This window comes from Apteryx mantelli, chromosome 15 (assembly GCF_036417845.1).
Source record: "Apteryx mantelli isolate bAptMan1 chromosome 15, bAptMan1.hap1, whole genome shotgun sequence".
Classification (NCBI taxonomy): domain Eukaryota; kingdom Metazoa; phylum Chordata; class Aves; order Apterygiformes; family Apterygidae; genus Apteryx; species Apteryx mantelli.
This window is the reverse complement of record NC_089992.1, coordinates 8,260,550-8,279,143: the sequence shown is the minus strand read 5'-3', so window position 1 is coordinate 8,279,143 and position 18,594 is coordinate 8,260,550. Positions and strand designations below refer to the sequence as shown.

The 18,594-nt window shown below is 41.5% G+C and overlaps 1 protein-coding gene across 3 annotated transcripts in view; it reads right to left on the bottom strand.

The window, feature by feature from the left end:
- Positions 1 to 18,594, bottom strand: part of AKAP13 (A-kinase anchoring protein 13) — a 236,478-nt gene that overhangs the window by 113,545 nt on the left and 104,339 nt on the right. For all 3 annotated transcript variants that reach the window (XM_067305659.1, XM_067305657.1, XM_067305660.1), the window contains exon 6: positions 11,018 to 11,201. In XM_067305659.1, coding sequence (XP_067161760.1) covers positions 11,018 to 11,201 — 184 coding nt within the window. The remainder of the gene's footprint in view (positions 1 to 11,017; positions 11,202 to 18,594) is intronic.

Below are 18,594 nucleotides of genomic sequence, written 5' to 3'. Positions count from 1 at the left end.
TGTGGCTAGTCTCACCAAGCTTTGCAGAGCCTGCGTTGTCACTTTAAGCGGTTGAGGAAACGTTTATCTTACCAAGGTGTCCACCTAAAGTTTCAGGTTTACAGATTTCTTTCTGAATCAGAACTGCTTCGGGAAATAAAAAATCTCTTTTACTCATCAAGGGACAGCCTGGCTTGCGCAGCACCCTTCTCTCCCAGGAGAGACCTCTGGCATTGAGGAGGAGGCAGAAATGGCTCTCTAAATGGTTTGTCTCACAAAGACGAAGCAGTTGCTACTTTTCATACACATTCAGGTAAAGTTAAGGGAATTGGGGTTCATGACAACCTGTTCATGTGCAGGAGAAATGCAAAAGTCCTTGTCCTCCTTTCACTAGGACTGTTTCCATGAGAGAGAGCCTGAGCTAAGAACGTGCCCCTTCCCCTTCGTGAAGACGAGCCCTGAGTCACAACAGGCTTCCTGAAGTCTCCCTTTGCAGTACAGGCACAGATTACCCTACAAGGGCCTGGGACGGAGCTGTGATTGTATGCAAATGATTAAGGATATTCGAAAAAGTATGTATACAGGAAGCATATACAATCAGTCAAGCAAAATCACACACTGCTTTAGGAGTCTTTGCCGTCTTGGTTTCTTACAGTAAAAGCAGCAACACTTTCTAAAGAGCAAGCATCCAGCGTGGCTCAGGCAAACTCATAGCAATACCTCTCTGGAAACCCATGCAATTTAGAAAGAACAGAAGGCAAAGCAGTAATGATCAAAAGATATCAAAATGGGCAACAGCAATAGGCAGAGCAGGGTGGAGCAACTGGCAGAGAGAGAAAACTGTGCAGACAACGGCGGTGGCAGTGGCTGCCGCCACTCTGCTCTAGTAGGATATCCCTCCCTGTTCTGTGACTCATTTTGGGTTAAATTTGCAGTGCACACAAAGCAAATTCAGACAAAGTGGACCTCCGTCTTCTACCATTCACCACAATGTAACTCAATTGACATCAATAGAATTACTCTCGATTTAGACAGAATCAATATTTCTATAGAGAAACAGAAGGAAGTGTACAGTTTCTTGAGCAATTAGTATAAATCCAATCATCCAGGCACTGAAGCCAACTGAGCCACTACAAGTGTAAAGCAACTAAATAAATGGCCTTCCTTTATCAAGGAAACACAGACATTTCTGTCTAGAGTATTTTTCTTTTCAGCTGTCATATTTGAGAAATCACTGCACTCAGGGCCACTTGCAGAACACAAAGCAGCAGTCATTACAAAAACCATACTCACCAGCTCATGAGGACAACAGCACCAGGATTAAAGAACTGAGTGCAACAGCCTTCTTCCATTTCCCATCAACTTCAAGTATACTTACGAGTGTCTCCAGATAGGCCCTCACAAAGCAGCCTGCAGAACTCAGGACTTAAAAGACCTCAATGACTTCAAAAGCCTTGAAATTTGGAGACCGATTAGATGCAAGGACGGTCCCCTGGAACACCAGGAGAACGCCTGCCCTGACTGCTGCTACCGCAGTTCGCCACCTTCACCTTCGCACAGGCCAGACTGACCAAATGATCACTTCCACATACAAAGAAAGCAATTTCTTTTCATATACAAGTTGCAAAGCTGTGTTAAATTCTATAAAAGGCTTTAAACCCTTTGAAATAGCCAAGAACTTTCCCAAATCAACCCAATTACAAGCAACTCAAAGCTCTTTTTTTTTTTTTAGCAGCCGCAGTCACCTATGTTGCACATCATTAAGCAGTGAGGTAGTGGATGGCCTAGTCCACCAACTCCTTCAAATCATCCCTTTCATACATTGATGCATCCAGGGATGGATGGATTCAACAGGGAAGACAAATGGGTATTCACAAGTGTCAACTTGTTTGCACGCTGATAATTCTGTTGTTCAATCACTTTCATGAACAAACAGATCACACGAGAATACACTCTTGCTACTTTGTCTTTGTACATTGAGCTTCAGCTTTTATGTTTCTCCAGCGTATCTCACATGCAAGCCCTGGGTTTTATTGAGAGATGACAAAAGTACATTTTCTTCCAGAAAAAAAAGCTTTACACGCATGCATTTTGTACTGCTTGATTGTGAAAGACAATCATTTCGTACAGGTTAGCAATTTCTGTAGTAGTTGTAATTTTATACAAGCACATGCTCAAGCTGGTTAAGTAGGAGCCAAAAACAAAAATGCAAATTTACTCAAGAGTTATTAACAAAAATGTATAACATGTAACAAAAAACTCTACCATTCTGGGAGTCTAAAAATCTGTTTCCATTCAGCACAAAAATCTGAATTGCAGTTGTGAAGAGAGATTGCTAGCAACTGGGGAAATCTGTCTTATAAGGTTTAACCATCCTGGGTCAATTCTTTCTCATCCTCCCCTTTTCAACGGCTTTCCACAGAAACATTGAGAAGATACCAATGAACAGAAAGTTTCCTTGGTATCATCCCTGAGCCAAACTTTTGCAGAAGAAAATACCTTGCTTGGTTAAAAAAGCAAGGGCTGACCAATGAGGTTCACAGCTTGCAACGTTCACTGTCACGTCTCCACCCTCGGCAGGACCACACGGCACTAAGCCTGTCCCGCTGAAAACCTGGGAACGGGTGCTCCAGACTCGGCCCCTGATTCATTTGCTCCAATTTTCTATCAGATAGAGGCAAGTGAAGGAAAGAAAGGAAAGGAAATTGCCGGCTTCGGGAAAGGACAGTGTTTGCATGGAGAGAGGCAAAACTTACCAACCTGCCCTGTACCGGTGGGAACGCGTCTCAGAGAAGGATGCCAACTCAAAACGGAGTGAGAGGAGAAGCAAACACCTGAAATCATCACTACCTCCAAAGGACTGTCAGGCCATGACCTACCCGGTCCAGGAACTACTCAGAATGCTCAAACCGCAACCGGCTACTGCACGTTTGACACGTAAAACGACACAATATATACTAGTTTTTAAATCTCCAAGAAGTGCCGAAGTAGATTCGTCCCTGGCGAAGGAGGAGCCGTACTGCATTTGTGTGTTCAGCCTCGTCTTTTTTTGTGGTAGCGCAGCGAGGATGGCTCTGGGCCAATAACCAGAGGCGGAAAGAGGTAGAGGAAAGCCTGCAACTACACAGCACGTCTCAGAGCTTCCTGCAGATACTAGAAGATATTTTTGAAAAGAGGGAAGATAAGTGAGAGAGGGAGAACGAAAAGAAAAAACGCAATGGCTGGAGCAAAAGATGTGCCCATTTTCAAAAGTTTCACAAACTGCAGTCAGGTATAAGGGTTTGAAATCTGGCTGTGTCAGTCTTCCCAACACGACTGGTTTCCAGTGTATAGATAACGGATTTTAAATAGAGGGGAGAGGAAGAGGGGGGAAAGAGATCAGAAGCAGCAGCCAGAAAAAGCCTTGCTGGGTTAAACAGAACCTTGTGTTAGAAAGATTTATCCAACAGTCCCACAAACAAGTACGGATGACTGTGTGGGAACTCAAGGTGTTATTTCCTGGGGATATCCCCTCTAGATTTCTGAGCCGGTCTTTGGCTAAAACAAAACAAACTCTGTAGTGTTGCCAGCTCTCCTGATCTTACTGTAAGCCTGACAATAGCCCCTGATTTATTCTGAAAGCACCAGCACCTAGATCCATGCAATAAAGAAAAAAAAAAAAAATCTTTTTTTTTTTTTTAAACAAAGCCGCTACTATTATGGTTGAGGTGAAAAGCTATGAAATTCTAGAATTTAGATACTCTTATCTGTAAGGCAAATAAAAACTAAACTGGATTTTAATCTTACATTCCTATTCAAAATTTGATTTATTATTGTTATTAGAATACCACACTGAAAATGCTAGATCAGACTGTCTGTAATCTGGGATAAACAAGGAACAGCGCCTACTGGGACAGGAAGTTGGATCTGGTGGCTATTGCACAACACATCCATAAAGCAGACCATTTAAATAAAGCCAACAGTCCCTTACTATGAAAATTCAGCACCCAGATTTAACGCAGTCACCAGGCTTTCAGATCAAGACTCCAGGCAAACGTTTCAAAAAAATCCCACTTTCCTAAACTTATCACACAATTGGGTATGGAATTCAGTATCTTCCCATTCTTCAAAGAAAATTGCATAGCTACTATCAATAAACAGCTACTTTTAATGGTAACAACTGCCAATTACTAACCACAACTAATATTTTGTGGCAATGCTATTACTCCCAAGAGGACTCAGTGTATCCAGTTTGATGGTGTGTACCTTTCATGTCTTCTAAACAGAACAATTCAAAAAGAGTGCAAAGTAAACAGAAGAAGTTTCTTAGAAATTTGGCAAACCAGAACGTCAATGCTATTTGCAGAAGTATTGGAGTAATGCTAATGCAGGCTTTGCACACTTAGGGTCAACTTTTCACCAACGACCTCACAGTCTTTAGTGACATTATCATTGAAGATGCTAATGCACACAAACACTTCCTTGCTTCCCCTCATTTTTTTAATCATCTATGTGCATTATATATGAGACTCAGAAAACACATGCAGCTAGTACACGCTATAATGGGTTAAAACAAATCTACATTTCATGCATTTGAAAGTGATTTAGCAAAGAGTATTCACATTTCGGGTGTTACCAAGTGTTCCACAAGCCCCAAGAAAGACCAGGAAAGCAGCAATAAATAAATGTTTCTTGTATAAGAAAATTTTATAGACCACTGACTAATTTGAACGCTTCTGGTGTTGAAGGAAAGAGTTAAACTTCAGATGATGTAGCAATGATGACTAACCCCTTACAGTACTTCACATGGACACTAACTGAAGTGGATTAGGACACTGAACCAAATTCAGGGTTGCATAACCTATACTTCAATATCAGATTGCATATTTAACAACTGGATGCAAAATATTTTACGCCTAGACCATTGATCAACATACTATACAATAGTAAATCATACAAATCTGACTTGTTCTTTCAACAGATGTTTGCAGGTTCACATATCCTAAAAGAACATGTCCAGTTACCTTAGCAAATCAGAATTATGTGCCACCACAAAGGGCCTGCAACTCCTAAATCCAAGCATGTTTCAGGCCTCACTGCTGGTGAGACATTAAAAAAAATACAACTACAAACCGTCAAGAAATATATTAGCTAAACTCTATGATATGCATTCCATAGGAATAACTGTCCATTATTAAAGGCACTCTTAGTGCATTTAATTTGTTCATTTGTTTAATCTTCATAGTCTTATCTAACAAGAAAGATGCACTTGTTGAAATATGGATCCATAAGTCCAGTACAGAACTTGACATCAGCTACGATTCCAATCAGTAAAGAAAAGAAATCTAAGGTGAAGCTGTGAAATACACTCAGAGTGTAAACAGACACAATCTATTGCATTTTAAACACAGCAGCAGTCAGGGAGACTACTTTGTCATGCAATGTTTTATTTATAGTAAAAAGGCGTCTTTGATCAAGACAAGTGATATTGGAGTAAGACTCGTCTCTGCAGAACATCTTGGCGTGCTGCAAGCGTGGCCACAGGCTCGGTAACACGACGCCAAGATGAACCTATGGCTTTGACTGCCTCCGATGCGGCAGCTTACAAAATCTTTTCTTTACAGTGATTCGTTCAAACTTTAACCTCCGTTACAAACGCAGGCATTTCTAACAGATCCGCTCCAAATGCTGAACGTGAGAGGGTATCTTAACTGGGTATCCAGCTAGCCGGTGCCTGAGGCCAGCAAAACAGCAGCTCTTGGAAATCACTCCTTCACTTTATCTAAATTTATCCCAAAATGGAACTGGTCTATCCCAAGGCACAAATCCGCACAGCTGTTCTGTACCTCAGATAATTTGGCTGCTACATCCTTGCACCCTCCTTCCTTCCCTTTGCATTTACCAACCACACAAGGCAGTCGAGGGCTTAAGGCCCTATAACTTTTCGGGTCACCTCAGGATCGGGACTGCTGCTGGGCTGGGGGAAGCATTTTCTTTTCGTATCTTACCAAATCTTCTCAAATCTCTTCTTTTTCCTCCTCACAGGCCTGTTTATGGGAGCATTATCTCCTAGGACCTCTGATTTCCGACGGGGATATTCCAGAAAGGAAAAGGCTGTTTCTGCTATACGGACTCATATCTTTTCTGCATTTAGAGGTGGAAACGCACAAAACAAAGGGGAAGAGGGAGCCAACGAATGAAAACATGAGTCTTATTAGGGATGTGGGAACACGCTGGGAGAACAGTAAAAGCTGGAGCACGTAGTGGGTGAGTAGGTGGAAAGAGAGAAGCACAAACTCTTCCTGCTCCATCATGTTCGCACCTGATTGCCCCAGCCTGCAGCTCCGCTCCGCACTCCTGCGGCCAGAACCACCCCACGGCACCTCAGCATCTTTGTCAATTAAACAATGGTGTTTCCAACAACAACCTTAAAGTTCAGTAAATCACAGCAAAAAACAGATTTTGTTGGATCCCTGTGAACGTGTATCTGCTTTTCAGGCCCCCTCTCTTTAGCTTCATTAGCAAAGGGTGTTTCAGCCTGTACATCGTCAGAGGTAAAAGCACCCTGTTGACATAGAGCTGCCGAAAGTCCGGCACTCAAGTCGTAATGGTTGGCCGCATTTTTAACATTAGGAAACTAGTGACTTGGGAATACATCTACACTACAGATGTACACAAAGACTGAATTTAATAGAGCTACCTAATACTAAAATTAAAACGCCCATCTTAACTTTTGTCCCAACTTGGCAGTGCACTCTAAGAAATGTCTAATTTCAATATCACATTTAAATCCTCTGCTGTAAATAAACTGGACATTTTTGAAATCAAACACGTGCTTAAAGGACTTGCTAAACTGGTGTGCAAAGAAACAAGACACCAGGCAAACCCTCCTGCAGCTCTGGCTCTGAAAAGCAGAAAAATTTACTCGATTATAAAAGTAAAGTTACCGAAAAAACTCCTCAGTTTAGAGGCACTATGGAGCTTACAGCACAGGCTTCACCAACTACTTACGTAAGATCAGAACAACAGCAAGTGATAATCACGTATTGCAAAATGTTCATAAAACACTTGTGTTACCACTGAGTTATTTCTCATGTGTGTTAATTAAATCTAGGTCAGTTTAATCGGGGAAATACACACTCACACTGACTTACAGCTTCACGTACCGAGCTGCCTGGCTGCTATCATAATATTTTAAGGAAGAGCAATCTCAGAGCCGCACAGAAAAGCTCCTTAGTAATAAGCAAGCAGAGAAAGCAACAAAAGCCAAACTAAAATTAGAGGGAACAAGCCAGAGACTGCTGCAATTCTGAATCTTCTCCTTTGCAGGGACTGGAAAAATGAAAGAATCATTCTTAAGGACTTCACTTTTCTCTCACTTCCTTTTTCTGGGGGGGCATAAATCATTCTTTGCTGGGGAGAGACTGCAGGCATGTAGCTTCACGGAAGAAAATTTATACTTTGGGCTTATTAGACAAAACTTTATTCCACAAAAGTGCAATCAGATTATAAAACTGGGATTTGTATGCTTTACAGAAGGGCGCTTCCACTTCTCTGAAACTGGGAATAGTAGCTATTTCTTGGAGCCATTTTACTTGCCTGCTTTATAAAGCATCGGAGAACATGGAGCTGGCAGGCAGATTATATTACCACGCCGAACTGCATTTGAAAACATCAACTACTGCAAAACGCAGCTGTCCTATTGCAGAGGCCAAGTTACTCGCAAGGAGCATATTACCCCCTGTTTAATAAACTACGCTGCCTCTGCAGAGCCCTCGCTTCTCTAACGAGCACAGCAGACGAGCTCTGCCAACGCCCTGCAGCTGACATTGCCCAATTCAAGCATCAGGAAGCCACAGGCTGCAGCGAGGACCCTTGGCTCTGGAATTCACTCCTGTCGCACTCGGGAACTGCTGAAACTGCGAGTGGCCTAGGCAACCTACCTATTTTCCAGGGCTTTTTCAAACAAGATTGGTGTATTTAGAAACAACCGTTAACCAAACGGCTATTTAGCAGACAAGAATGAAGGCGAAAACCCTTATTCATGCTTTTAAAAAAATGCCATCCTTCATACAACGTCCTGTTCCATTTGCACTGCAAGACAGTGTTTACTGCCCAGTTTTAACTTGGAAGATAAAACAAGCACCCCCAGGAATGCTAGACAACTGACGAATACACACTGCTATCATCTCTCTCCGTCTTGGGTAACCTGCGTGTGCTCTATTGCGGCTCTCCATTTCAGTCTCAAAAGAAATCCTTCTTGTCAGAGAGGATGCAAAAGCCAGTTCACAAGCTCAATGCTACAGAAAAGAGTATTTCAAGGGTTGCAAAATTTAAATTTAAAAGCCTCTTTCTTTTTTCTAATGGAGGACTCTGCCACAGCTGAAAAGGGAAAGCTCAACTGATAAACAGAAATTCAAAACGTCATGAGTGTAATTAGTTTTTTAGAAAAATATTTAGGCTGCAGCTGAATCAGACTGCCTTACAGCTGAACCCAGGCAAAACTGCAACATCGGAGAAGTTTTTGTGTCTACTTTTTAATGATTGTATCCTAATTACAGCAAAACTTCACCCCTTCCCAATGATGACTGAGAGAATCATTGTAAAATTCACGGTCCTGCAAATTAGCAAGTAAGCGAACAATAAAATCCCCCCAAGGATAATACATCGCCAAACACACTGCATTCATTTATTTTGTGAAGTGTAGTTTAATTACTTGTAAAAATAATGACTCCTTTGTACGGGCTCTCACTAGCATGCGTTGCTGGTCTGTATTTTGCTGAGTGGTACAAATTGCATGCCAAATTTGTGTGCATGGATTATACAGCGCATGCATAAGCAGAGTGCAGAAAAGAGGTTATACAGTATCTATTGTGTTTTGACAGCACATAAATGATACATACCCTCTTCATGGAATTTGGCTGTATATCTATGTTTTGAAACACAGTATTTCTCCGCTCAATAGGAATTTTTAGGCCTAGATCCCACCTCCTTCCATAAAGCACCAAGCACAACAAAATCACTGCGGTGGAAAGGGGACGTGTGTGCTTTGCAGCCACGCTGCTCCCGCAGGGCAGGGCTGCAGCGGTCACCGTGTCGGACCAAGCTCCCACCGCTCAGGGCAGCCCAGAGCTTGTCGCGCTGCACCATGACACCGTCCTGGCTCGCTGAGCACGGGTCCGCAAGCTCCAGCACCCAAGGCTTCTCCTAGAGAGCCTATCTGCAGTGTTTTGGTGAGATGTTGAGATTTGGGGAGCCATGGGACAGGTGGCACGGCTGTCAGATGTGTATCCATGATATTTCCACCCAGGAGGCCAAGAGGAAAACTAGTCATACTTTTTGACTAAATAGTTCAAAGATATGCCAAGAAGAACAGGAACTGGGATCTTGCTGGCAATGTTACTAAAGTTACTACAGTATCTTGTTTTCAAAGATGAACTGTAAAGGTCATTAGAAAAATTCCTTGGATGTCATCAGCGGTATCTGTTGAAGTGAATGGCATGGGGTAATGCCATGAAATCCAAGTGAATAGATGGTCTCTTTTTTCCACCAACAAGGAACTGCCATTCTACTATTGGTACCAGTTGTGAAATCCTCAACAAATACATGAATAGCTGTTGTAACAGTTTTGTTTACTTCCCATTTCTTATTAAATTACTAGCTTTACTCCTGTTCAAATAACAGTATTTGCTGTGAGCTGTATAACCAAGTTTTGGCCAATTCAACTTTCTTGACTGTCTGTAAATTCTGTTACATTGTTAGTCTCACTAGGGGAATTTTGCTGTAGTTACAGGATGAATTTGCACACTCCAGTTTTACAAGACAGCCTGAAAGAGTGTAGTATGCTTTCACAGTATGACTGCTGATGAACTTGCCTGGAAAAACTGGTTAACACTATGTCATCTCAGTATTAATTCCAGCCAATGGTGGTAGAAGAAAAGGTCAGAGTCTAGCTTCTGTCCCACCCTACACCTTTTCCTTTACCTGCACTTTGCACATGGTTGGCAGAATTGTTAAATAAGAAAGAAAAAACTTAAATGCAATCATGCCAGCAGCACTTTTTTTTTTTTTTTTTTGCCTTCTAACAGCCTCGCCACCTACCAAACAACTATAGAAAGCAGAATATTTTACAATTTGTAAAGTGAATCAATTTTGAACGATAACGTGAACAAAACAGCAGACTCCTATGTTGGGTTGCTCAACATAAACCCTAGGTATCTAAAAATTCAAATCAGAAAAACAAAGTTAATAACAAAGCTTAAGAGAAATAGGCATCAGAATAACACAAATACAGACTAAATCTTTCCTCCTTTACAAATAGCCCCCTCAGGACTTAGTTAAGCTCTTTGTCTTGATCAGCCTCAGCTTTTAAAGCTTGATCTCCAAACATTTGCTATTCAAAAATAACTTGTCATCTTCTGAAGGATTTCTTATTAAACCCTGCTGTAAATGCACATGTGACTAGTTACTTGCTACCAGTTAGTAAGATCTAGCTGCTTCTCATGACCATTCATAAAAGCGAACAGTTTCTGCTTTTAAATATTTACATTAATTTTCATCTAAATCAGATACTGGTAGTTATCTATTCTCTACAGGATGCTACCTTATTTCAATAAAATCACCGTGACTTCTTTTAACCAAAAAGTCCTAAAGTGCTATGTAAGAATGCAACAGTCACAACTGCCATTGCAAAGCCTGCCAGCTGCTCTCTTTTGGACAGCTGTACTTGTTCAAAAAAGAGCTTTTTCACTTGCGTTTGCATAAGGTTTGTCTTTAATTAGTCAATATTACAGTGACTCATTTGGGGCTTTAAGGGACAGCTGGAAACAGAGGGCTGCAACAAAAGAGAAAAGGAGAACACAACAATACTATTGCACTTCCACAAACCCTAAGGGCCTGCCCATTGTTTCCAGGAATAAAGGTAAAAATAACATTATAGAAAAGAGGTTTTTAAGGGTAGAGTTCAGCTCTTAGGCATTATTCAGTGATAATGTACGGTAAAGGCAAGCACTACCCAGAGAATGGAAAAATAGCGGAGGAAGCACCAAATCATCCTTACTCTGTCAAAAGCTGGTGCAGCTTCTGATAGCCCCTCTCCAAGGCCAAGGTCACAGGCGTCGCCCCTTCGGTGTTGCGGATGCTGAGAGCTCCTCTTCCCCCCGGCTGCTGTAGCAGGAACCATGTCAGCCGCAGCAGCCCCAGCCTCGCTGCAAAATGCATCAACGTTTCCCGAGGGATGTTCTCTGGGAAGAAGGAAGAGAAAAGAAAAAGGCATTTGTAGACTGCGGGTTAGGTGGATGCCATTTCCCCACATCCCAGCCCCTGGAGCGAAGCCACGCGTACGAGGATACAGCACAATGGTTGGCATCGACCTAGCCGTCGCTTGCAGCCAGAAGCCAAGCAACCCAAATGCGGCAGCACCTGGAAAAACACGCTCCGCAAAAGCTGGCTGCTAATATCTAGGAGGGACTAGTACTTTAAAGCGAGGGAACCGTTACGGGGGCACGGAAAGTGCTCAGGACTCTCAGGATGAGGCTGACCAGAGAAGTCAATGTGAAAAAGCCCATTTCTTGAACAGCCACAACTCCAAAGTTGCAGCGTCTCTAAGCAGAGCCTGGCATGTTTAGGTGGGTTTGTCTACAGGTCTAAGCATCTTCCTCACACACAGGATCAGAGTTTAGGAACGGCCAAGTTTTGTTGTTTTATGAGACACTGATTCACCCCAAGACACACATGCACAAAAAAAGAAAAAGGTACATTTAAAGCACAAATCTAGAGCAATAAAAGAGAACAGTTTAGCCTTTCTTGTAGATGAAAAGTGAGTATTTTGCTTTCCCCGTTTGATTTTGCCTTAGACTAGTTTTTCTCAGCTTTAAACAGTAGCTATATAATTCTGAGTAGCTGCATTTTATAAACTAGTAATCTCCATTACTGCTTTTTATGATTAATAACCATGGCCTTCTAATTTGGTAAAAGTCACTCTTGAGCCTACGCTTTCATCTCAGAAAAATAACCCCCTATTCTAAAAGCTGCAGCCCTAGAACTTTGCTCTGAAAAGCTTCAACCAGAAATGAGCTCCAGATGAACTGCTGAAATACAGTATTTGCAGATCAAAGTGTATTACTTCTGTATAAAGGACAGAAGTGTTTGGGTTTAAAAAAAAAACCTGTAAGAAATAAAGATTTGTTCCTTTAATTAACAAAGGATTTCAGTTTTGACTGGCACCATCAATAAAAAAAAAAGCACTTACTGGGTCTCAGTAAACTGTGCCAATGAGCACAGTTGGTATAATACCTTGAATATTATAGCAAAGATTTATTGGGTTATTAATTTGGTTGCCAGCCAAACCTATACAGCAGATTTAAAAATGCAAGTGCATAAGGCTTCTAAGATTTAATTAAGTAATTTTTCCCAAGAAGTACGCCACAAGAGAAATCACTTCTGAAACATATAGCTTGGGAGTTCTGTTGTTTTGCTTGCTTGCTTGCTTTCTTAAGGGACATCATTAAGACCTTTAGTGGAAAACAAAGTAAAAATGCGGAGTTCTCCCCTGCCTGCTACACAGTTTTTCCCGAGCTTCTTGGATCAGTTCCTGCAGAACTAATCTGTATTCAAGAACCAAAAAGCTTTCTGGCACCGGCTCTCTTCCATATGACTCCAAATTAGGTCTCTGGGCTACAAACCAATCCTTCCACCCTAACCTCCTTCTGATTAGCGTAAAGCAAAACCATGCTGTCCTGAATACACGAGCATGTCTGAATGGAGGTTCCAGCTGATTAGAGAAAAAGGATATAGCTGAGCTCATTCAGAGACCTATTCTCAGCCTGTGAGAGTGTAATGACAGGATTTTGGTATTAAGTGCTGTAGAGTGCAATGCTTTAGAAGGAAACAAGACAACAAGGTAGTTGATAATGGACCTTCAGTCTTGGACAGAAGGAGTAATGAAAAATGGCATGCCATATAGACAGGCATAAGGGAAAGACTACTGATGAGATTGCGAAGAGATAGTAAGTGTGGATACAAGTGGGACTTACCCAGAGCGAAAGCATATGCCTAAGGGATTACTCAATGGACTTGCACTAGCATAAAAGCTGCTCTGCATTACCCATACTGATAAATTGGCAGAGTTAGCTAGCATAATTAAAATGGTGCAGTTCTTCCTACTGTTGATGTAGGAAGTACAAAAGCACTTATTTCAGAGCAAATTACTGCTGTATGAATAAAGAATGCATTATATTGGTCTGGCCACATCTGTTCTGGCATGGGATCTTCTGCTCTAGCTGCTTCATTAAAAGGAAACATCATCTTCCCAACTGAAACGGACACCCTTGTACCAAAACTGAGCAGGGCAGACCTGAAAAGCATTAAGTGCAGGTTTCTGGATCAAAATGTTTCTTCCTCCTTCAGCTAAGAGCTGCATAGTTAAGTAGAAGCATCTTCTTCTCACCAACTCATGGCTCACCAGTAAAGATGCATACAAATTCCAAGCTTTGCAAGAGGCAGGCAACTACTCAGCCTGCCACTGATCCAGTTGGGTGTCTCTCCCAATCTTGTAGTTCACTGGATGAAATGCCCCTGCCCTCCCAAAACTATCCCGAATGTTAATATGATTTAGTCTGCTCATTTGACTGCATCTTTTGAAAATCCCACCTTTTCCCTATTCTTTTAAAACAATCTTCATTATCTTCGAATTAGTGGACGCATTAATCCCAGCATTTGGAAGGAGGTGTCTACACATGCTCCTGAAGTGAACGTGGCAGCGCCCCAGTGCCTTTGAGCAGCAACAACTTGCACAGAAGATTTCTACAAGCAGACACAGCATGCTGCCCTCCTGAACATATTAAACATACAAACTCACTATCCAGCTCCATTTGACAGGCTCTGCCTAACATATAAACTGGCATGAGGCCATCCTAACAGACGGGCATGGACGATGGCAGCAAAGAGACACAGTACTATACATGCAACAACTGTGGGAGCCCCAGGCAATGGCTTTAGAAGGTTTTGGAGTACCCAAAACTTGCACAGCTAGAGTTGAAAGGCGTGTGCCATCTGTGGACTGGATTAACTACTAATATACAATGAAAAATACATTGTCTCTATGATGTTGCTCAGATCAAGCTGAGAGCTGGTTTGCATCACGTCTGGGAATACTGGGGGACAGAGGGGGAGAGAAAGGTGGACCAAATTCTTCCAACCTTCCTACCTGTGAAGAGATGAAGCTTGTAGCATGGGATGCTGGAAATTCAGACAACGATTTCAATGTCTTTCGTGGTGCAAAGTGCCTCTCCCAGGCATGGAAAACAAACAAAAGCTTTAACACGCAATAGCCAGAATTCCTTCTCCTACCCCGTATCAAGCACAAGTCCCTCATCTTAAAATGGCTGTCCTTTGAATGTCAATACAAAAGTCCTTATAATTAGGAAATTTTGGAAATAAAAGACAAGCGATACTGGGAAGGCCAAGGTTGTTTTGTTCTTTTCTCGTTTCCTAGTAATAGGCAAGAGTTGAAACATATGATTATTATCCCATAATGGCAGGGCACTCTAATCCAGCTGGCAAAACATAAGATTTTAGACGTTTTATTTTTATGTATTTTTTTTCAGCTGTGACATATGAACAGACAGTTTGTCTGGGTAACTAAGGACAAAATTTCCATGGAAGACTGTCAAATGTACTTTGCTAACTGTAAAGGATTAAGGCTTAAGGTGCTCTTAACACAAAACAAATATGCACTTAAGAAATAAATGTTTGGGTATGACACATCGGAGAACACATAAACTGCTCCCTAAGAACTTCATTTTAATCCTAATTAAATAACAGAAAAAAACACTACTCCTTTTTAAAATCACTCTTTATTTAGAGTAAACCACACCTAACTTCTCACTTTACCCTCCATGCCCTGAGATAGCTCGTAAAGGAAGAGACATTACATGGAATAACTTCTCATTAGTCTTCCTGTAGTGGTGGCCTTCATTTGTGCCTCCTCCAAAATCACATATACTTGGCAATTTTGAAATCTACCATCAAATCTAGCTTGAAAATCTTGTTCTCCTTTCTTGTGCTGGAAGTTCTCACTGCTCAGACCAACCCTTGAGAAACGCAGGGAGAAAGAAACAGAAACAAGCCTTCACTGAACACTGAAGTCCCAGATGAAGGCATGAGCAGGCAACGGTGCTAAAGAAGGTCAAGGCAAAGACACGGTGTTTGGAGTTACCAGTTCAGTTAATAAAAGATTTGTGAGTAATTCTTTTTTAATCCTTTAAACAAGAATTTTTTCAAAGCACTCTGGAGGATCTCAATGTCCCGATTCCCACTAATATCAAAGGGAACAGAAACTCTCTCACACCAGCGACTTCTCAGCCACAGATTCTCCTATTGAGCAGTAGACTTTGGACAGACTGCCTGAAAAAAATAAGCTTTTCTGCTTCCTGTTTCCATCTGCAACTGCAGAAGGCGTTGAACTTGGGTATGGAAAAGACTTTCATCTTATCTAGGACTGTAGTTACACCAACTCGATCAGACCCCATTGTGCTGTTGCCACAGAAAGGATCTTATTGATGTATTTTATACAGTACTACATCACTGGGCAGGGATGAAAAGTGAGGAGCAGACTGGAAAGGATACGAAACCCAGTGAAAAGAATACTAGCAACTATTACATGGAAAGGTTCAAGGAAAAACTATAAAAAGCGTGTCACGCATGAACAGATTAAAGCATTATGTCTGGAACACATCATGAGCTCCATCTCTTTAACATCCTCCCATGGAAAAAAAAAAATTAGTTGCTAATAATCAACTTTCATCCTAACTATTTCTGAAAGTTTTTTAAACCTGTTACTTTCTCTCTTCAGCCCTTCTCACTTTCTTTATGTAAATAACAAGTAAATAGTTTCTAATCATAGTGACACTCATGTTGCACTGGACAGTAAAATCCTGCAGGTTTTGTGTGCAGAGTTACTAAATCCCTAACACATAGCCCCATTCGGACTATTCAGACCAGAGGCAAAGCATCTTCTCTGCCTCCCTCCCACCTGGCTAGCTCAGAGTTTCACTTCTTTAGTAGTATTGCAAAAAAATATTCACTACGAAGCATTTCTGGGAAGTTGTGCATACTCCAGATGTCAGGAACTGCATTCCTGAAGTTAAGGAGCTATTAAGTGCTTTATCTAATAAGATGGTCCCCTGATTATCTGCCTATAATCATGGCTGACTATCCTGCAGCTCATACAAGGAGCTCTGCGTGAACGGCTTTTCCTTACGCTCTCGGTGGGGAATTGCTCTCCCTCCAGGTTGATCACCACAACGCTCCAAAAGCATTAACTAATTCCCAAAAGTACCATCTTGAAAAGCTCATGCCACCTAAATTTTAACTACAGGTCCAGATTTTACTACTTACTTTTAATGACCAAAATGGAGAGACTCTCTGCTCAAAGACTTGGTCAAAATATCACTTAAAAGAATTTTTGGAAGTGTTCTGTTTACTACTGATAGTTAACGCAAGGATTAAACTCTCCAAGCTTTTCATACCTGAGCCTTAAACCCTCCCTAGATTTTTTTTCTTCTTTTTTCCCACTAGAGCACAAACAACACATAATCATTACCGATACCTCCAAAATATTCTGTTCTAGTTTTCTAGCTAACATTCAATTAATATTTAAAATAGAAAAAGCACAGTTGCAAATTTGTTTTGCATATATCCTCAGAATATACATTAAATTTTTATTTCTATATTAAAAGTGTAAGAATCTGTTCAATTTCAGAAGCAGCCTTTTAAAGTGCCACTGCAAACAGTAAATAACCTTACTTTTGACAGCAGTAACAACGATGTTCTTTAGAAAGTTACAACGCACTTGTAATAATTAAGATGGACATGATTATAAGACAACTGAAAGTAATGCTGTGCTTGGAACACCATGGTAACAAGAGTAATGCTTAATTACACATACTCTGAAGTAAATATTGGATGCCATTTGAGTTCAAACAGATTTATAGATAATTAAGAGCAAGGCACACTTGGAATCACTTCTAAGGAATCACTTACTGCAGAGGGACAGCATATGTTGGGGGTAAGAGAATCGTTCTCGTCTTAGGATACAACTGCCCTAGGACAGGTAAAAGAAATGAGGATTGCGACCGTGCAGGGAGGAGGTCAGCCCAGCCCAAGAGGGTTCAGCCACGCTCGTTATCTGGAATGCAAATCACCTGCCATTAACTGTGCAGGAACGAGCTGTCCTGCCCCTGCCGTGCAAAGATCTGCTACCCAGCGACCCAAGCAGCGATTCGGCACCCGCACGGCACTGCCTCCTCCATCTGTGCAGCTCTCAGGAGTGTTTTGTGCCACGCTTTCTTTTACTGTCCAATTAATCTAGTGCAATGGTTGTGAATCTTCTGTCTGCCTTGACAAGAGAGGATGGAGCCCAGGGACCTCAAAGGTCAGAGCTGTCATCCCCTGTTCTGCTAGCGAGGCATCAAGTGGGATCTGGAAGATAGTTTGCTATCCCAAAGTCCTGTAACCTGACCCGCAAAACTGGCACGACAACAGCTTAACACTTTCCATAAAATATTTTCTATCTGTGGGTAAACGGGTACTTAATGTGTAATTGCTGCAAGTCTTTCTGGTCTTCTGGACTTTTCAAGTCTTTCTTTTGTCTCAGGCTGAAAGGCCAAGAAACAGCCATTTTCAGAGGTCTTCTACAAACAGCAAGGAGGAGGTTGCATCTCAAGTATCTTACACAGCAGGTGGGTTCAGGGCAAGTAAGAAAAATGGAGAGATGGAGTTGGGCAAGGCTAATTAGAAGCAAGATACACAATGTCTTAAGAACAAGCCAGGCCACAGAAACGTGGCCAACTAATGCTACTACTGGAGAAGGACCAAAACACCATGGCTTCCTTCTTTCCTGCTTTCCAATCAGTTTCACAGGAATGATCAAAACACCTCAAAACCTGATCACACCTTTTGAGAGTAGCTGTCATGAGAAAAAGCTTAAAGAATAGGTTTTCTATATATAATTAAGGGGGAAGACATTCCAAGCAGAAATTATTACTCAGACACCTTACTGAAGTCCAGTCAGGACCACAACCAGAAGAAATCAGAAGAATGAGAAACAAAAAATTTGGGCAGGAGTATTACCTTTCCACAGAAAAGATAGTAAGAAAAGCTAAACTTATATTAAGCTGATAAACAGCTTGAGAGAGATGATTCTGTTTTCCAACGTAGCTTTCCGATCAGGAATTAACATTGTTAAACCCCTGCGCTTTCTGCCTCGGGAACGCCAGCATCAGCCCAGTGCTAACCCCAGACTGGGTTCCTCACTCCACTCCACCAGCTGATGAAGAAAAAGCTCATCATCAAAGCCTCCATCCTCCAAAAGCCTATTCTGGTGTTAAACTTGGCACAGAAGGTTCATTCAAAGCTTGCTGAGGTCCAAACGAATCCACTTTCTTTTCCAATTGATTTTGGGCGAAGGATTAGGGGTCTGTGATCACTGATGATTCTGGCCTTTGATGTTGTACAAGAGTAATGTAAGTTAATAAATATTTGATTTTGAGCAATGTTAACCAATACCTGCATGGATTAGATTAACTAATGTCACTTAGCGTATTTAATTTTGGAACAGTTTCTTCTTAAGCAGTA